At 39.8% G+C, this 25,809-nt stretch overlaps 2 protein-coding genes across 2 annotated transcripts; one reads left to right on the plus strand and one right to left on the minus strand.

The window, feature by feature from the left end:
- LOC122650886 (protein NRT1/ PTR FAMILY 2.8) lies at positions 1-1,935 on the plus strand. The gene is made up of 3 exons (XM_043844251.1): positions 1-109; positions 256-473; positions 550-1,935. The coding sequence occupies exons 1-3, from the start codon at positions 28-30 to the stop codon at positions 1,933-1,935; spliced, it is 1,686 nt and encodes a 561-aa protein (XP_043700186.1). The 5' UTR covers positions 1-27.
- Positions 1,936-8,333: 6,398 nt separating this feature from the next.
- Positions 8,334-23,887, minus strand: LOC122650156 (THO complex subunit 4D-like). The gene is made up of 7 exons (XM_043843475.1): positions 23,555-23,887; positions 22,762-23,020; positions 22,044-22,187; positions 21,864-21,932; positions 11,676-11,866; positions 10,587-10,637; positions 8,334-8,748 (listed from the first exon to the last, which is right to left on the minus strand). The coding sequence occupies exons 2-7, from the start codon at positions 22,966-22,968 to the stop codon at positions 8,565-8,567; spliced, it is 846 nt and encodes a 281-aa protein (XP_043699410.1). The 5' UTR covers positions 22,969-23,020; positions 23,555-23,887; the 3' UTR covers positions 8,334-8,564.
- Positions 23,888-25,809: the final 1,922 nt, after the last annotated feature.

Here is a 25,809-nt window from a genome sequence, read left to right on the forward strand (position 1 = left end):
GAAGCGTCAGAAGGAGAGCAGAAGACCATGGAGCAAGGACTCTCCATCCCTCTTTCTCCCCATTCCCAAAGAAAAGCCGGAGGATGGAAATCCATGCCTTACATCATCGGTAATACAAAATCTTCTCAATCTTCAAATTTCTTTCCCACTATTTGGGTATTTCTCTCTCTCCATTTCTTCTGCAATTGCGAGCAGACAATTAAGAGAGACTTAAATTAACTCTGATCTGCTTCATGTGATTGGATGGGTGTGTAGGGAATGAGACGTTCGAGAAATTGGCTTCGATGAGTATAATAGCTAATATAACGGTGTACCTGAGGACCAAATACCACTTGGATGGGATTTTATTGGTGAATGTGGTCACCATTTGGTTTGGGTCCTCTAACTTCTCACCTTTGCTCGGCGCTTTCATTTCCGATGCTTATTTGGGGAGGTTTGGTACTCTTCTCTTGGGATCCTTCGCTTCTCTGCTGGTGCGTTTTCTTAAACTGGCTAATCTCTCTCTCTCTCTCTCTCTCAAAAGCTTATTGGCTTTTTCAATTTGAACAGGGTATGGGAGTGATGACCTTAACTGCAGCTGTACCTCAACTAAGACCACCCACCTGCTATAAAGGAACTGATTGCGTACAACCTCAAAAATGGCAGCTCGGTGTCCTCTTCACAGCTCTTGGGTTACTCGCCATAGGTGCTGGTGGTATTAGACCCTGCAACATTGCTTTTGGTGTTGATCAATTCGATCTCAGAACAGAGAAAGGAAAAAGAGATGTAGAAAGTTTCTTTGATTGGTATTACTTGTCCTTCACCATTGCTCTCTTCATTGCTTTCACCATAGTTGTTTATGTCCAAACCAATATCAGTTGGGTTGTGGGTCTAGCCATTCCAACTGTTTGCCTTGCAGTCTCTATCTTTGTCTTCTTACTTGGTACCTCAATTTACTATTACATGAAACCACAAGGAAGTGTCTTCACTGATCTCATTAAGGTTGCTGTGGCTTCAATTCGGAAACGAAATCTTACATCGAAGCAAGTCGAAGAACATGAACTTTATGATCCTCAGGTTATGGAAGCTGAACCACTTGTTACTAAACTCCCTCACACTGATGGGCTAGTGTGCCTTGACAAGGCTGCAGTGATCACTGACCCAGCTGAGTTAGACAATGAAGGTGTAGCAAGGAATGGTTGGAAACTATGTAGTGTGCAACAGGTCGAACACTTGAAGTGCATTATAAGAGTAATACCTGTTTGGTTGGCAGGGATCACTTGCTTTACTGTCATGGACCAACAAGGCACTTTTGGAGTTCTTCAAGCATTACAAATGGATAGACACATCACACACAGCTTTGAGGTTCCACCAGGTTTAATGGGTATTGGTCCAATGGTCACTCTATCTTTATGGATAATTATCTATGAGCGAGTAATTATTCCCTCTGCAAGCAAATTGGCTAAGAAGGAAGTAAGGTTATCTATGCGTACAAGAATGGTAATTGGTATTATAATGTCTATACTTTGTATGGTAGTTGCAGGGACTATTGAACGGCAAAGACGCAATAAGGCATTAAAGGATCATTCTTATGCTGCATCCATGTCCTTCGCATGGCTCGTGCCGCAGTTCATGTTATCGGGCTTAACTGAAGCTTTCATGGCTATTGCAATCATGGAATTCTTAACTATGCAATTGCCTCAGAGTATGAGAACCATTGCAGGTTCTATTTTCTTCCTGAGTTTGGCTTTTGCAAGCTATATAAGTACTTTTGTTGTCAACACCATTTCTTATTTAACTAAGAGGAATGGAGGGGAAGCTTGGCTAGGTGGTCATGATCTCAACATCAACAGGCTTGATTACTATTATTATATCATTGCACTGCTTGGGATACTAAACTTAATCTATTTCTTTGTTTTTGCTGGTCATCGTGTGCCTTGTGGTAATCCAGCCTAACTAGGGGAGAGAACAAGAGTAGAGAACATACATGGAAGTTGTATTAGTTTTTTTTTTTTTTTAATGGTAAAAAGTTGTTGTATTAGTTAATCTTGTTTAATTGAGAGTTTTTTTTTTTTTTGGTCTTTATGAAATAAAGTAAAATGTTCTTATATAGAGAGAGAAAGGAATTTACATTGTAGTCTTGTAGAGAAGTATTACAATTTACAACTGTCTATTATTGCCTTAGAAGCAAGAAAACTAACCTTGTTATAAAATTTATCATCAGTACTGCAGGCAAAACTAATATTAGTAAAGTTATTAGTTAGGTCAGCTAACTCAAGAAAAGGCTTAACTATATTCCATGGTATGTGCATGTTGTTAGAAGGGTGTAGAAGATTGTTGAGCTCTCTACTACTGCATCAAATTCCTTTGAGTTTGATCCTTGGTTTTTCAGCATGTTTCCACCCCTGCAAGAGCCCGAATAATTCTGCTTCCATCTTATCTTTTGTTGTAAGGTAACCTGCAGATGTTAAAAACCCTGTCCAACTAGTAAATGCAGAAAGCCCAACCGATTAATCTTAGTTGAGGGTCATATATGTCTCCGCATATTAAAACAAAGAATTGGAATTCATGGTTAGAAACATAAGTCATCAAATTGGGGTGGGGTATAAGTAAGGGAGATGCAGTTGTAGCGGATGCTAGGGTTGGGGGTAAATATTTAAATCCGATAGCAACTTATTTACAGACCGAATTACCAAATGAGGATCAGCCATCTCTAATCCTTTAACCATCTTGTTCCTTACATGCCATACATAATAGCAAGTAATAATAAAAAATGAAAATAAATAAATAAAAGATTGTTTATCTAAGACCATGGAATGAAAAAGAGAAGCACATAGTTGTGCCATTGTAGGGTTGGAGTGAAGCTTTGTTCAAAATCTGAGAGGACCTGTTGCCCAGATATGCTTAGTCCAATCATATGATAGAACAAGATGTCAAATGGATTCATCACAAGAACCACATAAAACACATGTAGGTTCGATCACCATCCATTTCGAGAGAGTCGCTTTGACAGGCAATCCTGCATTTAAGACACACCAAAAGAATATTTTAAATTTCGGATGAATATTAATTTTCCTGAAAAATCGCCACCATTTTGAGAGATTGGGGCTAGATTGTGCAGTCGTCGTAATGAACTTTGCAGCCTGCTGAGTAGTAAACAACCCATTACTAGATAGGGAGCAACTCCATTGATCATCAGAATTTGTGAGATTGATCTTTAGTTTCTCATCAATAAACACAGAGAGTAAGACATTGTTGAGCAGTGCAATATTCCAACCATTATTAGAAATTAAATCCTTGACCCTATGTATAGTATGAGTAGGTTTAATTTCTGGTGGGATTGAGTATCCTGGGATCGAGGGGATCCATGGATCAAACCAGCAGTGTACTCTGTCTCCCTTACCAATCTTGACCCATATAACTTTTTTTAGAACTGGTAACAGTGAGACAATGTTGTTCCAAGTCCATGACCTTCTTTTTGAAAGAACTTTTGGGTCAAACAAGGAAGTTCTTGGAAAATATTTGGCCCTGAAATTTCTGGCCCACATGGATGTCTCCTCAGTTAAGAGTTGCCATCCCAACTTTAAAATTAGAGTTTTATTGCGAGTCATAGACCTTCAAAGGCCTAATCCATCAAAGAGGATTGGGGTACAAATTTTGTCTCATCCAATTAGATGGAGTTTATTATTGGTCCCAAAGTCACCATTCCAGAATCAAAGACAAATAGAATCAAGTGATTTACAGATTTTTTTAGGGAACAAAAAACATGACATTAGGTATGATGGAACAGAGGCCAAGACAGATTGAATTAAAATCCTCCTACCAACAAATGATAAAAAGTTCGACTTCGAAGTGGGATAGTTTATAACTTACCCTTCTCACAATATAATCTAGGTCTTCTATTTTTGATCGGGAATGACAAAGCTTGGTGCCCAAATAGGCCGAACCAAGTGACATTTTCGAGATTCAAAGGAAAGAGCAAATTTTCCTTCTATGTGAGATATCCACATTCTTGCTAAAGAAAATTTCACTCTTGGAGTATTTGATTTCTAAACTTGAAAGATCAGAGAAATGGTCAAGGATAGACTTAATAGCAAGAATGTCCTCTTCATTTGCCCTGCAGAAAACAAATGTGTCATCTGCAAAGAGAAGGTGGGTTATTTCTAGAGCCTCTCGGGCAATTTTAATACCCTTGAACATCCCTAAGTCTCTGTAGACTATGAGGAGTCTAGAGAGAACCTTCATTGCAATAAGAAAAAGGTAAGGGCCCAGAAGACACCCTTGTCTAAGCCCTCTAGCTGGTTTAAGAAACCAAAAGAACTTCCCAGCCTCAAGTTTGAAAGAAAAAGATGTGGATGTGATAAGGATATGGATAAGAGATACCCAAGTGTCATTGAAACCCAAGTATTTAAAAAGATTGCAAATAAGAGACCATTCCACTTTGTCATATGCTTTGGCCATATCAATTTTAATGGCCACAAACCCAATTTTTCCCTTTTTTCGATTAAGGTAGTGAAATATTTCCTGGGCAATGGTAATATTATCAGTGCACATGCAATTTGTCTTCCAGTTAGGAAAGCTGCCTAAAATGGTGAAATTATAGAAGAGAGAAGACCTTTAAGTCCACTGGCCATGATTTTTGCAATAATCTTATAAGAGACATTACAAAGACGTATAAGTCTAAACTCAGAAGCAGATGTAGCATTATCTTTTTGGGAATCATGCATATAAGAGTATGGTTACATCCAGGAGGCAATGTAAGGGAAGTGAAGAAGGTATGAACCATACACATAACATCATCACATATTACATCCCAAAATTTGTTATTGAGTTGGAGCTATCCAAACAACTAATTAAATTAAATAATAGTTCTATAATTTCTCGTCTTATATATGATTTTCTGCTCCATCTCCTTCCACTTTTTTTTTTTCTTTCTCACAAACTCACGCACACACTATGGACAGAGAGAGAGGGGGGGATTTGTGTTTATAACCGGACCAAGCCTACTTGGCAAAAAGACGTTTGTATATGTTGGAGGGTCCAATGCCAACTCAAATTGTTAAGGCGTTAGGTGGGAAGAGCTCCTCAAGTATATGACTATACCAAGGACCTAAACAAATAAACCGATGTGAGACTATAATTCTATAACTCTCAATATCTCAACACTCTCCATCATGTGTGACTTCATCTTACCTAGCTCAATACATGGATAGACAACAAAAAGACTGGACTCTTATGCCATATTGGAAGGTACAACCCAAAACCTTAAGAGAACATTAGACAGATAGAGCTTTTTAAGCATATGAAGATACCAAGGACCTAAACAAACTAATGTGAGAGATTATCACTGTAACCCCCAACATCTCAATCGTATAAAAAATTTCTCATCATTTCTTTGCAACTAATGATCAAAGTATGTGGTCTCAACCAAAATAGAAGTAGTAGTTTGGGGAGGGTCATAAAGTCATAGATAAAGACCTGAGAATTGTGGCTGCAAAGGAAATCTTTCACTGATTTTTTTTTTTTTTTGTTTGTGTGTTGTTGGGGGTTGGGGGGGGGGGGGTTGGAGGGGTAAGTATTAATTCCAGAGTTCTAGATAAAGACCTGAGAATTGTGGCTGCAAAGGAAATCTTTCACTGATTTATTGCTGACACCCATATTTAAGCAAATTTTACTTGAGAAATGGATAGTCAAGGCTAGACTTCTGATCTACATTTTTTTCATGTTTGTGACACGTTGCCTCACTATGTTTATGACTGTTTACCAAAATAAAAGATGTATAAATTTTGAATTAAAAAATATTAAATTTGTAATCCATAACCTGTAATTCCATACAATCCTGAATTTGATGTTCAGCTTGAGACTGGCCACCAGAACTTGTCATTATAAACTTTGGTGTCCATTTCACCTGTGAGTATATATTTGTAATACATTCTAAAAGTGATGCTAAAGGGACCGTCACTTGAAAGACCTGCCTTGTTTTAGAATCAAGGCAATCTTTGGGTAGCTCTAAGGCTTCTTTTGGTTGCCCTTAATTCCAAAACAATGGAGGTCCTTTGGGGACCACTTTCAAGGTTATTCCTTTAGCATTTCTAAATGTAAAGAGGCACTTAAGATGTTTGCTCAAGCCTGCTCTCGTTTCCCCTGGGTATTGTTATTCAGGCTCCAAATTGTATAAACTACTCAAACTTCTTTTTATATTTAGTACTGATACTTTTTAGATGTGATTTTAATTTTACTTTTCAAGTGAAATGTAATAACCAAATATGGAATGATTTGGAATTACTGACAATCATATTGAGTAATGATTATAAAAGTTTATTTTTTAGGTTTGAAAAAATTCATTTACCTTCCCTTTAATTTCCCTTGCAACTAAACGGAGCCTGGTTATTTCCTTTATTTAATATTTTTTTTCCCTTTGATAAAAATTAATTTTTGTTGCATTATGTATCATGACTCATGAGAAGGAAAAATGGCTAAATTGTCTCCGAGTCCATCCTCCATACTCGGATTTCTTTTGTTGAGCTTCACTAAAACCAGCTCTTATGCTCCATTTAATTCTCAGAGAATGAGGATGAGCAGTGCCGAAACCATGACAACAGCTCCAACAGTGCAGAAACTTGAGAGGTTAAAAACAATTGAGAAAGAGCACAAGGACGCATTAGAAAGAGCTGTCAGCTTGAACATGCCTAATGCTGTGGTACCAGAAGAGCAGCCCATTGGAGATTCAGATATGGTAGCACCACATGATCAGGGGATAAACCCCTCAAGCAGCAGATCAAAGTCCAGTGGTGGAGGAACTAACTGGGATGAAGTTGTTGAGAAGCTTTTCAACAGAAATAAATCAGGAGAACTTAAACTGAAGAAAGACATTACTGACACAAATTGAAAGATGAATTCATCATCCTCATTGTTGCATGAATTCAGAGGGATTTCTTTGGGCTTGCTTCATTCCTCTTTCTGTTCTTTGGCTTCGTCTGTGTATTAAAATCAGAGAAAGTTTTCCTTCAACTATGGAAAATGAAGAATCCCTTAATCACTTATGATTTGACCTTGTGATTGGACTTGTGCTATCCAAAATTCCTACTTCTTATTGTACAGGGTCAAATATTTTTCCTTGGTCCAATCAATGGGACCGATGGCAGTGGTTGGGGGATTCCTCCTTCACCATGGATGAATGAAAACTCAGCCCACTAGAGTTTGAGTTTGTACATTATCTCTATCCTTATCTTTTAGGTGCAATCATATCAACACTAATGCACTAGAACCCATCAAAACTCACCGGAAAAGAATTCATCCAATTCTGCATCAAAAACCCCATCTTGTCTTACAGGAATGGGTAAAGGTGACAAGACGCGAGATGAATGAACATTTCATGCATCTGCCCTTCTTTCGATGATCCTGCCTGTGAGATACTGTGAGCGGTTTGTATTTTAGAACACTCTTGATGTGTGTTTCGAGGGGGTCTTATAAAGTTTGTTCTCCATCAATCAAGTATAGTCTGATCAAGACCCAAGTCATGTATCAATACGCCAATCAGTCCACTAAGTCGATGGATGGGGCTGCGTGCACTGGCCTCGGATGTGCGCTAGACACCCTCCCACAACACAGGGGCACCCATCCGCTTAACCATGCGGGTCAGAAAACTAGAAACTTGAGTCTGCACTGCAACACCATTCTACCAGTGTATTAAATTTGATAATCAGCTGATTGGCGTTTGCAAGGTTCCTAAGAAGCTAAACTCTAAGCCATCAAGACCAGCAAGGATGATTTCATCGGTAAAAAAACAGCGAGGATAAGAAATTGAATGGTAGCAGCATGTTTCGGACAAGTGCCCCTGAGCCAATCAGGCCCTGCGTGAAGCCTGGCACAAGCAGCACAAATAGGTATGGTCGGGATCAGGGGTGTAAAAATTTAAAAGAATGATACCAAGCCTGTCTAAATAATGACACTAAACAGCAAACATCTTCGTGGAACAGAACCTAAAATCCAGAAACCGATACAAGCATTAGAGAAGCCCCAAAACAGAATTGATCAACCATTTTACTTTCACTTTGGTACAGGTTTCAAGAATCCGAATCAGATCAGTCAAATCAGCCTATTCGGATCAGAATCAGTCAAGCCTGATCTCCATTCCACCCAACCCATGATACGTTTGGGTAGATTTCGATGACTTATACAACTCAAGGAATCAATCTTTAACCAAGCTTTGATACCATAATAATTATTTTTTTTTTTTAAAATAGACTGTTAACATGAGAATGAAAAAGCTAAAGCCCCCATAAAGTAAGGCAAGTATACACAACGTTATCAAAACCAAAAATACCATAGAATAAAGAACAGACAACTAATATACACAAATCAAGGTATTGAAGGATCTTACACTAACTACTTTGTCCACATTAAGATTACTTCAAATTCTAATAGATTAGAACCTGAATTCTAACCAGGAGCGAAGCATATGAACATAACAACCCAAAAAATTTACCACTGTAACAATGCCCCATTGCCAACTTCTGTATACAGCTCATTCTGCTAATCTTCTAACTACCCAATAATGTTTCAGTTCAGATATCTGATAAGAACTAGGATGTTTGCATTGCTTCAGCATGGTAGCTATCCAATTCTTTATCCAAGTCGTCAGATGACTTCTCAACAGGTTGCTTCCTCCCCTGGCCACGTCCCCGACCACGAACACGGCCACGGCCACGGCCACCGCTACCGCCACGACCACGGGCACGACCATGCCAGGGAACCCCACGGCCCCACCTGCCACAACAGGATTAAGAAATGTAATTAGCTGCACATTTCTTGACATTGAATTGTCATGGTTCAAAACACAAAAACACGCTAATATTGTCGATCATTAATAAATGTAAGTCACCAATATTGTGGTTACCCAGCTCAACTTGTAACAGAAAAAGAACTCTGATGCTGGCAAGAATTTTAAGGGTTTTTATGGACTTGTCCCATCAAATTTCGGGAAAGGAAAAGGTATTTGATGCAGGACCTATCCAGCTTACATCCCGTAACATAAAAGAGCACTGTTTCGCAGCTAATCCGAGGCTATAAAGGAGAGTATCAGATGCACTCGAATGACTGGAAAGTTGAGTATATAACTCATCCAATAGGGCCTAAATACACCAGTAACTGAATACAGACATTAAAGGAAGCGATAAAAAAAGGGAGTTATTTTGGTGCTTGCAGTTTCTCTGCTCACTCGTCCGGGCCAGTCTTGTTCAAAGCACATCTCCCTTCAAAGGTATCATTTCCTGCATGCCTGGGCCTTTCATTGTAAGATTCTAACACATGAAGAAGACAATAACATAAAGGATACCATGTTATGTAGTACATTCATTATGAATTAGCTACAGAGGTATAATAATATCAGTCTCTAGAAGTATGCTAAGGGGTAGAGCTTAGACATGGTTGGAGAGCTTATGCATTTTTTATGGTGAGCATGTTCTAATTAGAAAAAGAAGGCTTATGCAATTATTATGGCAAACATGCTTTAATTAGAGAAAGAAGGCTTTATAGAGAATGTTCTAGTCTACAACTTAATGGGCTATATCGAAAGAAAAGAAACCAAGGGTATCTAAAAGTTTCTGATCCTGGATCACATGAAGAATTATTCTTTTAGGCTCTCTGTATAGAAGAGTTCATAGAGATCAAGAGCAAGAACTAAAAACATAAAAGATCCAACGTATTGTTCCTATGCATAAGCCTCACTACAAAATAAGCTGTACCAAACTTCAACTATTCCATTTCCGTGACTTACTATGAATTCTAAAAAATAAAAATCATAGACTTCATACTTAAAACTCAATCAGTATTTAAAAGCTTAATTTTTAAGTAAGCTACAATAGTAAAATAGTAAATACAGAAACTAAAAACAATAAAATTGGGCTGGCTTCTGGTAAAATAATTATTATTTATTTGGTAAAAAATATTAACAGAATTTACCCAAAATAGTAAAAGAAGAATTGACTTAAAATAATAAGTTGGGATAAAACCCTGAAAATACTAATCACATAAGTAGTAATACCACCATGCTTTGCCATGCAAAAAACCCAAAACTAAATCGATGACTGATTAATACCCAACTGGGCTTGGTTCCACACCATGCACGTGCAATTATGTGTGAATAATAGTTTCTTTAACGTAAAACATTATATTTGGCACCATGCAGATATTTTTTTTCTTGAACAAGATTGATGGGTTTCCATCTTACATACAACACTGTGCCTTCAATTTTACAATATGTTAATACTTAATCCATAAATGAACGTTGGATCGCCAACACCATGAACAAACTCAAACATCTGAACAGCATTAAGAACTGTATGTCCACTGTCCAACCCATTAACTAGTCCATGATCCGAAGCTCATGTAGACCTCTTACATGTTAAAGAGTCATTCATAGTGATTCCAGACCCAGTGGGCAACAGATGAACTACACGACTAGCATGACAGATCAGAAAATTTTCATATTCATAATAGTTCCAATCATTTAAAGTCTATAAAATTTAGTAACTCTTGAATAAAAGGCAACAGTTCTTTAGATTCTATATGACCAAAAAAATGACTACTTGAATGAAATAACTTACCCAGAACCACGATTTGCTGGAACAGAACCTCCACCTCGACGCACTTGAGGCCTGTTAAAACATCATGTGTCAGACAAAAACACAATCTTTCAGTGAGATAGAATGATATAAAAACCTCAAGCGATGACTTTTTGTTTGGCAAACAATTTGGAGGCATTAAACTTTCCATTAATTCTACAAAGATACGATAATGGTAGAACCTCAAGATTTTTTGTTATTGATAGCCGGTGGGTGACAATAAATAGAAGGGTAAATTACACTTCACGCCCTGTTTTTCAAACGAAACTCAGATCACACCCTGGTTTTTGAAAAAACTCAATTCACCCCCTCTACAGTAACGGTGTAAGTCTGCTGTTGGTTATTGGTGTGAAAGGACTATTTTATCCTTGTACTAAAACATTATAATTAAATTTACAATACACTGCTAAAGGATAGTTTAGGGATTTAAATTTATTTAACTGGGTGACATCATCACTTAACGGCATAAACGCATAAAATTAACGTCAGGGACTAATTTGTCATATTGGTGTCTAAATCAAGGGGTGATTTGAGTTTTTTCAAAATCCAGGGGGTGATCTGAGTTTCATTTGAAAACTAGGGGATGACGTGTAATTTACCCTAAATAGAACACCAAAATAAAGTTATCCTGTTTAACAATTTTTGTAAGCAGATCTTGCCTCCTAACTATTTTGGAATGAGACTTACAAGAGGGGGGGCAATTGAAGAAATTGATCTTTGAAATACACAAATTAAAAAAATAAAAAGCACAAACTGTCAAAATAATAAAATCCTACATTGTGCTAACTACCTAAACCTACCACATGAATACTAACCAAGATGTTATCCATATTCGACCCCTCATATCAATCATTTGCCTGTTCCAATTTTATAAATCCCCAAGTCTGTACCCAAATATAACCAAGATGTAGATCTGCTCATCCAAGGATTGAGAGATCCATGGGGCTCCCAATCCAAATCAGAGCCACTTCATGCCCAATTTGTATTTGCGACCAAAGAAATAACAAAGAAAAATTGAAATACCAGAACTATAATATACAAACAGCGAAGGGAGCAAGAAATATCACATACGTCATAACAACCGTTCTCTTTCCTCTTCCATTTGCTGCTCCAATTACATTCACCCGAGCTGAAACAGGAATTTCCAGATTGGTGCCAATGAGTTCAATCTTCATTGGCTTCCCATCCAGTATAACATTATTATATCGCTTAACAGCCGCTAATGCATCACTTCTTCTAACAAACACCACCTCGGCCGTACCCTGCAGATGAATAAACACCACCAAATTTGAATTGTCATTTAGAAAATCAAGACCCTTGAACAAAATAATAACACTCAGCTTAAGTTATTATTTTTCTTTCTAAACAATATTCAGACTAGTAAGTACAAAAAATTAGCAACCAGAACTACAAAGACTGGAATAGATTATGATAGAAATCTGTTCCTTCGTGATTTGGTGTCTGTCATTTTAGTTTTTGAGGTTTTGAGTCCCTTTGGGACTTTCTTTTCTTTGTCATTGCTATGCTGCGGTTGTTGTATATTTAATGTGATATTGTTCTATCAATAAAATTGTTACTTAACCCCCCCCCCCCCAAAAAAAATCTCCACATGAAAGAAACTATATAGCTCAATAAGATATATTGGTGCAGCAAAAAATAGACTTTAACAACAGAAACTGCAACTACAAAACAACATAATTCCAGTAACAAATGGATATTGATAAAACAAACATATAAGTGGATTTAATTTTCCACTCCACAGGTTTGTAATTTGCTGAAGCACAATCTGGGAGCAAATGAATCTATATTTTGACCTTTTTTTCTTAAAGTAGAATCTTTTTTCTTTCTAATTTTCCTTTCAGATCCAAAAAATGGGTGGGATTGTATTTGAAAGGCCTCCCAACATCTTCCACCACATTTGCTTCAATCACCGCACTCAATAAAGTCACACTACTCATTCCTATCTTCTGATAGTTTCCTTTAACTTATTTTTATGTGTGTCCATGCACCCTATTTTCACACACATAATTTTCAAGGGTAGTTTAGAAATTTTTTTTAATGCTTTGTTTCGTCACTTGGCAAATTTTATTTAGATCGAAAACTGACATGTGAATACGAAATCCACAGGTCTACCAGTATACAAAATACAAGGAATGTGAACCAGTCTCTAAGCTAGAATAGCTGAGTAGAAGCTACATCACAATGCCTCCTGTTTGAAAAAAGCAAACAGAGATACTTTGGCTGCTTTGATTGTTTCAAAACGTTTTTATGAGCATCATCTATTGAAATCCTCCATTCTCTAGATACGTTTAGCTAGCCTATTCTAGGGGGCTTGAGAGAAGAGAACCCATCGGAAAGCCGACCAAAGCTATGCAAGTTTGTGAATAGATACAGGAAAAGAAAACGACAACAAAGAAAGGGGAAAGGATCTTCTCTTCTCACCTTCATTCTCCAGGTTGCAGTGGCCGTCGATTTTGTTTGTGCAACCCTAGAGTTTCAAGAAAGGGGAAGGGCAGGAGAAATCTTCGAGAGTTGCAGCGCTCATTGAGAGTTGCAACGTCCAGTCGCTCTTCGAGAGTTGCAGCAGCCATCAAGAGTTGCAACGGTTGTCCTCCTTCCCTTCATATTGAGCAGAGGACAGAAGCTCTTCTCTTCTCACCTCCGTTCTCCACAGACTGGATATGGTAGAAAGATATGGAAATAGGGTTTTGTTATATTTTAATGCCAAAATACAGAAATAACCCTCACTCACTTAAGTGAAGCTGGCGTTTCTCTGCCATTTTGCCAGAAGCGTTTCTGACATGCAGAAACACCACATTGGTGTTTCTCAAATGTGGATCAAAAGTGTGCCAAGTGCAAATTACTGAAACACCTCCTTGAAACCCTCATTACTGTGCTGCTGATTCCTTCCGAGCTGTCGATTCTTGAAACCCCGAAGAGATATGGTATTGGCAGGCTCACCTCCCTGAAACTGTGCATGCCAGCACATCCCACCTGACCTTACGGGTCCATGTAAAGCTGCAAATTCAGGAACTTTAAAAAAAAAAACTGCTTCAGATGTGCTGCAGGGTGTTTGAATGAAAAGAGGTTGAAGACGACAGGTGTTTGGTGCTAGAGTTTATGTGTTAGGGGTATATTTGTCTCTGTCTCTATTATAAGCCATAGAGTTGTAATTTTACATTTTATTCTTTTTTTTATCTTTTACCTCCTTAGGGAGTCCTATGTAATTTCCTTAAGAGTTATTAGTGAAGTAAATATAGGAGTCAGGAGAGGTTTTCTCTCCAACTCACGCTTCTCTCAATCTCTCTTCTTCTTCCTCTCTTCTCTTCCCTTCTCCTTCTCCTTCTCCTTCTTTGCCGCAAGTCACTTCTCTATTACCTAGAACCGATCCAACTAGAGTTCTAACTTGGTATGCCCTCTAGTTTGAGAGTCGACTCAGTCTAGTTGGTTCTTCTCTCACCTCTCTTTGGAACCCTAAGAGGATAAAGGGTTCCACTAGAGGCTGTAATAAGTAAGCATACCTTCCTACATTCTTTGGACTGCTGTGTGTTGGTTGTTGGAAGTGTTTAGTTCCCTTTTTTCATCAAAAGTGTGCTCTCGGTTTCCCTGTAGCTTGCTGATTTGATTCTTGTGCTTGGGTTGAGGTTGCTCCCCACTTGTGCAAGACTATATTGAGTCTTTTTTGTCATATTTTCCACCATAACTAGAAATGACTCTGAAGTTAGTGGGTCTTTGGGAGATATACTAGTGGCAGCTCAAGTGGAACTCTCCCCACCATGGCTGTCTTTGATAACCCCAACACCCAACTTTCTATTGTGAAACTCGACAATACCAACTACTTGGATTGGTCTCGATAGGTGAAGTTATCCATGAATGGTAGGGGAAAGTTGGGGTATATTACAGGCTCCATCAAGGCGCCTGCTTCTATTGAGCCAGACTATCTAAAGTGGGAGACAAAGAACTCCACTGTTATGACCTGGCTGATATACTCCATGAAGCATGAGATAAGAAGAAGATTTATGAGTAAGGAAACTACGAAGGATATTTGGGACAGTGCCTCCAAAGTTTTTTATAGGGTTGGTGATTCGGCAAAGGTGTATCAAATCCTCCAAAAAATAATCCATATGAAACAAGGTGATCGGAGCATATGTAACTATTATAATACTGTTATAAGCTTGTGGGACGAATATGACCACTAAAGCAATCTCCAGCTGTCTAATTCTGAAGATGAGGCCAAAGTCTACAGCAAACAAGAAAAAGAAAGGATTCTTATTCTACTTGGTGGTCTTAACCCAAAGTTTGAGCCACTTTGCTTGCAAATCTTAGGGAGGTCTCCTCTCCCATCACTGGATGAAGTGTGTAGAAGTGTGTAGCTACTTGCAGAGTGAGGAGACTAGCAGAGGATCCATGGACATTGCACCATCACTGAGGAGATCTACTCTCGTTTCTAGTTCCCACCGCGACCAGAGAGGTGGAGGGAGAGGTTGAGACAGATTTAAATGTGACCATTGTGGAAAGTTAGGGCATACTAAGCACAGGTGTTGGGCCCTTCATGGGCAGCCTCCTAGTGGGCGTGGTGAATCATCTGGTACCCGAGGTGGTAAGATCGTGGGAGCTCGAGCCCATTTTGTGACAGCTGATACAGAGTCACCTGGACCACAGCCTGATCCTAATTCTCTCTCCAGAGAAGATATTGCAGCACTACGTCGGATGATGTCCCGACTTGGTCAATCTTCTACTGCTCCTGCAACGTCAGACTCAACATCAGCCTTGTAGGCCTCTACATCTCCCCCTCCACTGCTCCCACTTGGGTCGTTGACTCTAGTGCCACAGATCATATGATTGGTATGTCTCAATGTTATGACTTTTATTCTATTTGCTCCAGTAAATATAATGTTAGAGCTGTCGATGGTCCTCTTTCCTCTATCTCTGGTAAGGGCAATGTTCGAGTCACTTCTTCTCTTTCTCTTGATTTTGTACTTCATGTTCCCAATTTTACCACTAACCTATTATTTGTCAGTCATTTAACCAAGTCTTTGAACTGCTGTGTCACTTTCTTTCCTTCTCATTGTCTCTTCCAGGATTTGGTGACAAAGAGGGTTATTGACAATGGACATGAGTAGAAAGGACTCTACTTTCTGGAGCCCCAACCACCTGCTTTGCCTGTTTTGCCTATTTTCCTGCTGCTAAGTCCTATGTTTGTGGCCAGACTAATAGGATTACTGTGGATGCTGTGATGCTTTGGCATCAACGTTTAGGTAACCCATCTTTTGTTCTTATGAGGAAACAGTTGCCTCACTTGTTTACTTCTTTTTCTTCTTCTCATGTTTTTCAGTGTGAACTATGTATTTTTGCTAAACATTGTTGCACATCTTATCCCTATCATGGTAATAGATCCACTGTTCCTTTTCATATTGTGCATTCTGATGTTTGGGGACCCGCTCCCACTACTTTGTCTGGATACCATCATTTTGTTTCATTTGTTGATGACTACTCCAGGACCACTTGGACCTTTTAATGAAACAAAAATGTGATGTTCATGATGCTTTCAAGAATTTCTATCAATTAATTTTTACTCAATTGGGTACCCGCATCCAGATATTCTGCTCCGATAAAAGGGGGGGGGGGAGTACATCTATTGGGGGCTCCAACAGTTTTTTAATTGATCATGGTATTATCCACCAAATTGCATGTGTTGATACACCTCAATAGAATGGTGTGGCTGAAAGAAAAAACCGCCATCTATTGGAGGTCACTAGAAATCTTCTTTTCAGCATGCATGTTCCCCAGACCTTTTGGACTAATGCACTCCTTGTTGCTGCCTTTCTCATCAATAGGATGCCAACTCTGCTACTTTGCTCCAAATCCCCTCTAAGAACTCTGCTTCCTCAGACATCTGCCTTTCCTCTTCCTCCCAAGGTATTTGGATGTGTCTGCTATGTCCATGTCAATAAATCGGCTAGGACTAAGCTTGATCCCAAGGCCCTCAAGTGCTTCTTCATTGGTTATTCATCTTCTACCAAGGGGTATAAGTGCTATCATCCCGCTTCCCGAAGGCGCTTTCTCTCCAAAGATGTCACTTTCTTTGAGTCTATACCCTTCTTCACTCCTTCTCATCAGCATCCTTTTTAGAAAGAGAATAGAAGGAATGAAGAGGATGTTGATATCCCTTTCCTCCCACCTTTGCCTACTTCCCCATTTCTGTTTGATAATGGGAAACCTAAAGAAGGGGTTGTTACTGATATTAGTGATCAAGAGGCAGTTGTTGAAAGTGGTAAGGAGAAGGATTAGCACATTCAGTACAAAAAAGGTGCATGCTTGAAGAGTACAGGAAAGAAGACCTGCCAAGAGCCCTCTTTGGGGCCACATCCTGAGCTCCATCCTCCTTAGTCAGGCAATCTTCTTTCTGATTTAGATCTCTCAATTGCTACTAGAAAGGGAAAAAGAGCTGGCACTAATCCTATTGCCCAGTTTGTTTCCTATGATGCTATCTCCACTACAGGTCTTGCCTTTACCACTGCTCTCTTATCTACTACTATTCCCAAGAATCTTACTGAGGCTATATCTGACCCGAAATGGAAGAAGGCCATGTTAGAGGAAATGATGGCTCTTGAGAAGAATGGTACATGGACTCTTGTTGATCTTCTCAAGGGGAGAGTTTCAGTTGGATGCAAGTGGGTCTATACAATCAAATACCGATTAGATGGTACAGTTGATAGATACAAGGCTCGGTTGGTAGCCAAGGGGTACAGTCAAGTTTATGGTATTGATTACCAAGAGACTTTTGCTCCTGTGGACAAGCACAATTCAATCAGAGTCCTCCTATCAGTGGCAGCCAACAAAGAATGGCCATTGTATCAGTTAGATGTGAAGAACGCTTTTCTTCATGGTGATCTAGAAGAGGAAGTGTATATGCAACTCCACCTAGTTTCAAGTCTCCTCCAACAGAAGGGAAAGTGTCTTCTTAAGAAGGCACTTTATGGTCTCAAACAGTCACCCAAAGCTTGGTTTGAGAGGTTTCGACAGACCATTCTAAGGAATAGATATTCCCAGAGTCAGCCTGACCACACCTTGTTTATCCGGAGAGGTAATGGTACAGTCACTGCTCTTATTGTTCATGTTGATAATATTGTTATGACTGGGAATGACGAAGATGAGATAAAGAGGTTAGAATCTTAGCTGGCCGAACAGTTTGAAATAAAGGATCTTGGACTTCTGAAATATTTCTTGGGGATTGAAGTATCAAGATCAAAGAAGGGCATCAATATTTGCCAACGGCAATTTGTTTTGGACCTATCAAAAGAGACAGGAATGTTAGGATGTAAACCAAACAACTCCCCATTTGATTAGAATCACAAACTTAGTGCAGACTGTGGTTCTCCTCTTGTAGATGCAGGGAAATACCAGAAGCTGGTTTGGAAATTAATCTACCTCGGCCAGACATCAGTTATGCAGTTGGAGTGGTGAGTCAGCTCATGCATGCTCCCAAAAGTGGCCACCTTGATGCTGTCTGTCGCATCATCAGGTACTTGAAATCCTCTTCAGGAAAAGGCCTTCTATATGCTAGACATAGTCACTTGAGGATAGAGGGCTACACTGATGCAAATTGGGTTGGTTCTATTTCTGATAGACAATCTACTTCCGGTTATTGTACCCTTGTGGGTAGTAACCTTGTTACATGGAGGAGTAAGAAACAACTAGTTGTAGCTAGATCCAGTGCAAAGGCTATATTTAGAGCCATGGCTCATGGGGTGTGTGAACTTAGCTGGCTGAGGCGATTGGTTCAAGAATTGGGGTTTGAGTGTGAGAGACCTATGCAGCTCTACTGCGATAACAAGGCTGCTATAAGTATTGCTCATAACCCTATTCAACATGATCGAACAAAGCACATTGAAGTTGATAGGCACTTCATCAAAGAGAAGCCGGATTCAGGTTGCATTTGTACTTCATTTGTGCAGACCGGTGATCAATTGGCAAACATTTTCACTAAGGGCCTTATCCCTAACCAGTTCAGTACTATTCTATGCAAGCTGGGAATATATGACAATTATTCTCTAGCTTGAGGGGGAGTGTTAGAATTTATGTGTTAGGGGTATATTTGTCTCTGTCTCTATTATAAGCCATAGAGTTATAATTTTACATTTTATTCTCTTTTTATCTTTTACCTCCTTAGGGAGTCCTATGTAATTTCCTAAGAGTTATTAGTGAAGTAAATATAGGAGTTAGGAGAGGTTTTCTCTCCAACTCACGATTCTCTCAATATCTCTTCTTCTTCCTCTCTTCACTTCCCTTTTCCTTCTCCTTCTTGCTGCAAGTCACTTCTCTATTACCTAGAACCGATCTAACTTAGAGTTCTAACTTTTGGATGAAGAGAGATTGAAGAAAACAGGTCCTCCTCTCCTGTAAATGATGATAATTATTTTTTTAAAGAGAGAGAGAGAAAGCAACACGCTGTTTCAGATGCCTAGCAGGGGGTTTTGGATGGAGATTGAGAAAGATTGAAGAAGACAGGAGGATGGAATAGGATGGAATTCTATCCTCCTGTCTATTCATAGATGGTGCTTCTTTGTTTTTTAAATGAAATCCATCCTCCTGTCTATTCATAGATGGTGCTTGTTTGTTTTTTACATGAAACCCTGTCATATTCAATGGTGCCATGATGGCCTTTTTTTTTAACGAATGTAAGTCTGAGTGTCTGTTATTTAACCAAAAAACAAAAGAGCGCATTCCATCCCGTTTATGGCGAAAGGGATCGGTATTGGATACGGTATCGGTTGAAGTCAATATCGATCAGGATCAAATCGGTATGGATCAGATGGATATGTCCCTTTTTTTTTTAAAAAGAAATTTACTTTTTTACCTTTGATCTGTACCAATACACTGATACAGGATCGGCCTCTGTCGATATCGACAAGGTTCGGCCGATCCGGCTGATCTTATACTGATTGCTTGAACCATGTCTTACTGTCATAATGGCATTTTCATAATTAACAAGTTTAGTCCTCTGATTCAGTAAAAGGCCTTCCAAACGCTGTTCTTGGTCTTTCATGTTCTGGAGTTGATCCCAAAGTAGTTTTACCAAACGCCATTTCTCAATCTATCGGAATAGAATCAAGAAATGCTAATCCTGCCTAAGATTGACTCCCGCGGAGCAGGAGTACCAAATGTAGCCTTAATACTTATACCACAAATACCAGATCGCGATGGAGTGTAACAGCAGACCTTCAATGAACTCTCCTCAGGTAAACAGTTCTGGTAAGTTGGTAACAAGAAAAAGGAATGTAAGAAAGAAAAGAGAATAAGGGAGAAGGAAGGAGTGTGAAGGAATATGGAACTGCAGGGAAAGTAAGGGAAAGTAAGGGTAAAAGAGTGAAGGAAAACTTTTGAGATGGAACTCAGAGTTGCAGGGAGAAAGAGAGTTAAGCACTCACAGCTCTTCGCAGCAACCAACAAAGCAATTCATTCTCTCTTCAAATTTGTCCTTTTCCTTGGGTACATGCAAGTATATAAATAGAAAAATAAAGATTTCTAACTAGACACTAAAACTGAAACTTGCAATCAACCTCTATCTCCAATTCCTGCTTATCCTACTCAAAACAAAACATGATAAAAGTCATAAAGGCTAACTAAACTACTACAAGCCCGTATCAGACCAAATCCCAGGTTCGGCTAATTCCATCTCTGTTTGGGTATGGGTTTCCAAATCCGGTCATGCTAATCCAACTAGTCGAGTGCTACTGCGTCAGTGGGTAGAAAGAAATTCTGTAATTGCAAGCTATAAACTCCCTCAAATGGGCCCCACAAGTTGGATAAGCCTTATCTGGCTAACAAAACCTTATCTGAACCAAAACTTGAACTATGGTCTCAGTTGTGAAACAGAAAATTGATCCAAAACCAGAACCAGGATCATGCTTCTGCATTACTTATACAACTCTATCTAAGTATTATGAATTGCAAAGAACAAAATAGAAAAAGATTAATGATGCATGGATACACATACAGAAGGATATAGAACTTGCATAGGTCCCCATTAAAGTAGAGCATGAGAGGCAGTCCTCCTAGACAAAATATTATAGAGATGAAACCCTAGCCTTCACATTGCTATTAAAGTTTGTGACTTAGTGTTGCTCCATTAATGGGGTGGGCCATCATTCGCCAGGTCTTTGAGTGCCCGTCGTCAGAACACATACTTCGTGAAATGGTTCATGCATGTTTGTTGCCAAGGGCAACAAGATCAAGTTGGTAGGGATCAAAATATCCCTTCGTTTTTTTTTATTGATCTCTATGATCACCGATCATAGGGACCCGCGCAAAAGATGCTTGTACGGTTTTTCAATGCTATCTTTTTTTTTCCTTCTTGGTATTCTTTATCTCTTCCCTTCGCCCCATGATGTGAGATAGAAAAACTTTTCATTATGTTATATCATCAGGGTAATGATTCACCGACCTGCCAGTTCTTTTTATGAGGATCGTTACGCCTTTCATGCGGGTCGGAACTTACCCGATAAGGAATTTCGCTACCTTAAGACCGTTATAGTTACAGCCACCGTTCACCGGGGCTTCAGTCGCCGGCTCCCCTGTCATCAGGTCACCAATTTCCCGAAAGTAATGACACAAAGGGAAATGATCATGGTATCCAAAAGAGTGATAAAACAAGCATGAAACACATAAATAGCTTGTTTTTGTCTACCGTCATAACAACCATGTGGCAAAAAATGGAAAACCACATAAAATTATAAAAAAAAAATACTACAATCAACAATATAAAAAACTAGATATGTAAGCCACATGCTAACATAGCTGAGTTTCAGAGATCAAAGCATACAATTCTGAACACTAATACACCGATAGTCATAAAAATACCATTAATCAGCAGATTTTGCCATTATGTTTAAAACCTGTTGATACTCTTTAATATTCTCAATTTAAAATACTGTATTATTTAATTAATATTCTAATTACTAAATAGAAACAAGCACATGCAATGATCATGACACTGAGCTACATCAGCCCAACATATGGTCACTACCACTACAAAATGCAAGGATGATCAATGGCTCTTCCGGTATCATAAACTCACTATTCCACCACATCAACCAAAGTCTAGTGTAATATGTGCATACATATCAACAAATATATTCTCAAAGATGTCAGCATCATTAATAAAATGCCAATTGATCACCCACCAATACTCCATGACCAACATGAGAGGGTGAGATGCAACTGTAAGCAATATAACTACCAAGCACCAGTGCTTACACTTGATCGCCCATTTCTGTCGTGGTGGATTGCATACCGCTTCAGCTCTCCAATCTCAAAGAAAAGTTCCTAGATTGAAAGTCAAGAATCAAATAAATGATAGAAGGGAGTCTACCATTATGGAGGAACATGGATATAATACCTGGAATAGCATTAATAATAATGTGACATATATTTTACCTTTATATCTTCATTGCTAACACCATAGTCCAAATTTGAGACATATAATTTTGTTCCAGATTCAATTCCAGATATCCCTGCAGCCATCAGGCTATCTTCAAACAAATCATGTTGCCATGTAAAATCCTTGGGTCTGCTGAAAGACTGATGTTGGGAGAACATGTCAGCACATGACCAAGAAATAGAACAATTGGCGCTCTTCAAGAGTCAATGTCAGCAAAATTCCATTAGACAAAAAATGCAACTGGTAGCAGGGTAGCAGCCTGTTATACTGTATTTGTAGGTGAGCTCAATAAGCAAACCTAAAATGTTAACAACTAAAGCAACATATAAAAATGGGAGTAGGGAATTCCACCCACTATAAACCGATGATACGGTACTGATCAGAGCTCCAGTTCTGAAATTCAACCAGGGAAGCTACACTGCATTAAACTCCATGAACTGGTATGAAAATTGAAGGCCCGCACTGACGAATATCCGCATATACCAAGAGGATCCATCATAGTTACCCCCCCCCCTTAAGAAACCAATAAATATGGATTATCAGTGACGATCATTCTACAAAAGCACTGCAACCCAAGAGTGCTTTAGTTGGCACTTCAAATTGAACCTCTCCATGTACAAAACCATCATATAGATCCTCTCGTTTGTGTAGTTTCAGTTTCTAAAGCAAAACATCTTGAACATATGCAAATAACAGCTATAGTTTCGAGCTTGCCTTGGCAATTGCATAAGATGATGTCCGTGCATTCACCCTTAGAGCCCCTCTACGATTTCCTCCCGTTCTTCCACGGCCAAAACTCCGTCCTGTGACTTGACCTCTGCCTCGGCCTCGCATGGCCCGGCCTCGTCCTCCTCTCCCTCTCTCGCTAGTACTTCTGCTCTTTATCAGATCATCAAGTGACATATCCAAAGATGTTGCCATTGGGATCTCTAAATTCTAACAATGACGAAGAAGGAAAAGAAAAAAGCACCTGCGAAAGAGAAAAGGTTGAAGAAAGTCATATCATAAGGACCTTGTCCTTTTTGGCTTCGAATGCAAGGATGGTTAGAAAAACAAGTCAATAAAAAACAGAAAATCAGAAACCAAAAAATGTGGCTAATCAGGTAAAGCTCCTAAAAACCAACAAAACTGCCATCGAATGTAAGACGCACCAATGCACTGAGGGAGGAAAACAAGACAAAAACAGCAAAAATAAAATTTTATTTCTTATCAAGCCACAGTAAACCATGTTAAAACGATGCAAAATGGCAATTAAATTCATAAAATTAAATCTTTGAGGAAGCTAGGTATTTTGCTCACATAAGACTGATCAGACATCAAAAGTCAAAGACCTAAGCTTTCGCTTGAAAACCTGTTCCACTGAACCCTCTGAACTCTAACCAAAACTTAACAATGCCGGCTTAGCAAAAAAACCACAGTCGCGAAGAAAATAAGTTACAGGTACGTATAGAGAAAAAATAGAATTCCATCTGTTGATTATACTTATATCCATCGATTGAAAAGAAAAATAATTAAATACCTAGTAAAGCGCAGCAGATCTCGCCGGTAACCAGAAAACAATGAAAGAGGCTGAAACAAAATTCCAGCAAAAACAACAGAGCAGTAATTTTCTCGATCCAGGGAGACGATGATGAGAAGATGACCAGAGCTAGGGTAGAGAGGAAGATTCGAGAACAGCGATTTGGCAAGCTTGGGACGTTTTCCTGAGATTTAAAAAGATCGAGCTTCGAAGATAATCAAAATTACAATAGAATGGAAGGAAAAGGAATCTCAGAGATTCATCTTAGGGTTTCTGAAAGTTTCGCCTTTATTTCGTGGAAAGGCGAGGAGGGTTAAGGCTAGCAAACTGTCACGGCCTTAGACCTTACTAAGCAACCGCGCGCACTAAGCACTCACACTACAAGACTAAGCTCACCCTTCCACAACTCTAGCAAGGGATTTGGGAAGGGAACTTAGAGTAACACAAGAGAGTTTGAGTGAATCAACTTCAGATCGCACTGTAAAGCTTCGAGTACAAAGCCTCAACGCTAACTTGCTTGACGCTCACAAACGGAGCCACCTCTATTTATAGGCAACCAAGCCTATAATGAATGGCTACGATATTTACACGCATGTCCTCCATCCAACGGTGGAGAACCTTCTAATAGTAGCCTGAATAATCCAGATATTTACAAGAACGCTCTGTGCTTGCTAGATCTTTCCTAGCTTCTGTGAGGTTCTTCAATACTTCTGAATGAGTCTAGCCTCTTCCAAGATGGAGAGTTCTAGACCTTGGTTCTTCCTGGCCCAAGGTCCATGTCAATGGGCCTTGCAAGTCTTAGCCTGGGCCATAATTAGGCGGGCGTGACATTCTCCCCCACCTAAGTTGGCGACGCCCTCGTCGCGTCCTCTTCGTGGAACCTTCGTATTTGCTCCAAACTCGCCATAGAGAGTCCGCATGTTCCCAACTTGCTTCGCTCTCCCGGTAGCTCTTTCCACTTGACTAAGTACTCCCTAGTAGGAGGTACTCGCCGCACAACTCGGCCTCGCGATCATGTACTCACCTCCTTATCGTAGGACGTTGTGACACTCATTGGTGCCCTCGTTGACGCCCACGGCTTGGGTCTTCCATGTCTCCATGATAAGGCTTTAGCATGCTTGCATGAAAGACTGGATGGATCTTGAGCTTAGGAGGTAGGCTCACCTCATAAGACACCTTGCCTACCTTCCTTGTGATTTCAAATGGGCCCTCGCCGACGAACCAGCCCCTTGTGTACCTTCCGTAGGGACTTGAATTGTTGAGGTAGAAGCTTCACAAGTACCATGTCCCCAACCTCAAACCTTCTGGCCGTCCGTCTTGTCCGCCCACTTCTTCATCTTCTTAGTGGCTTTGTCTAAGTATGACTTAGCCACATCCACCTTCTCTTGCCACTCCTGGCAAACTTGAACGCCGATGGGCTCTTCCCTATGTAGCATGTCATCACCGTATGTGGCGTTAAGGGTTGCCGTCCGTGGCAATCTCAAATGGACTTTGATTGGTTGCCTCGCTCCTTTGGAGATTGTAGGAGAATTGGGCTACATCAAGCAACTTAGCCCAATCTCGTTGGTTAGCACTCACGAAATGCCTCAAGTAAAGCTCCAACAAACCGTTGATGCGCTCCGTCATCCATCGGTTTGTGGATGGAAGCTTGTAGAGAAGTGTAGTGCCGACCCCATCAACTTGAACGACTCCGTCCAAAACCTCCCCGTGAAGCGAGGATCTCGATCATCGATGATCGATCGTGGCACACCCCAATACTTGGCGACGTGCTTCAAGAATAGTCTTCGCGCCCTTCCGCGTGCGTCTCTTGGTGCCGCCACAAACGTGCCATACTTAGAAAATCTATCCACAACCACCATGATTGACCCACACCCCCTCGACTTGGGTAGGGCACTCGATGAAGTCCATGGAGACACTCTCCCATGCTCTCTCGGGTATTGGGAGTGGCTCCAACAATCCCCTAGGTGGTTCCGCTCCACCTTATCTTGTTGGCACACAAGACAAGTCTTCACATAGGCCTCTATGTCATCACGCATCCGAGGCCAATAGAGTACGCCGCCCAACAATGCTCGCGGCGCGCGTTGCCTGGGTGACCAGCCCATTTGGTGTCGTGGCATTCCCGAACCAAATTTCTCCTCAAGTTGTTCCATTTAGGAACATATAGTCTTCTCTTCTTGGCGTAGAGCAAACCATCTTGCTCCCAAAACCTCCGTGTCTTGCCTTCTTTGGCAAGTGCAAGTAAG

This window comes from Telopea speciosissima, chromosome 2 (assembly GCF_018873765.1).
Source record: "Telopea speciosissima isolate NSW1024214 ecotype Mountain lineage chromosome 2, Tspe_v1, whole genome shotgun sequence".
NCBI classification, from domain to species: Eukaryota; Viridiplantae; Streptophyta; class Magnoliopsida; order Proteales; family Proteaceae; genus Telopea; species Telopea speciosissima.

Bases quoted from the DNA above. Each gene is read 5' to 3' on its own strand.
- LOC122650886 (XM_043844251.1), top strand. From the start codon at position 28: ATGGAGCAAGGACTCTCCATCCCTCTTTCTCCCCATTCCCAAAGAAAA. The intron at 110-255 runs GTAATACAAAAT...ATGGGTGTGTAG, and splicing joins ATCCATGCCTTACATCATCG to GGAATGAGACGTTCGAGAAA. The intron at 474-549 runs GTGCGTTTTCTT...CAATTTGAACAG, and splicing joins GATCCTTCGCTTCTCTGCTG to GGTATGGGAGTGATGACCTT.
- LOC122650156 (XM_043843475.1), bottom strand. From the start codon at position 22,968: ATGGCAACATCTTTGGATATGTCACTTGATGATCTGATAAAGAGCAGA. The intron at 21,933-22,043 runs GTAAAATATATG...CTTTCAATCTAG, and splicing joins TTAGCAATGAAGATATAAAG to GAACTTTTCTTTGAGATTGG. The intron at 8,749-10,586 runs GTAAGTTATTTC...CTGTTGTGGCAG, and splicing joins CCAGCAAATCGTGGTTCTGG to GTGGGGCCGTGGGGTTCCCT.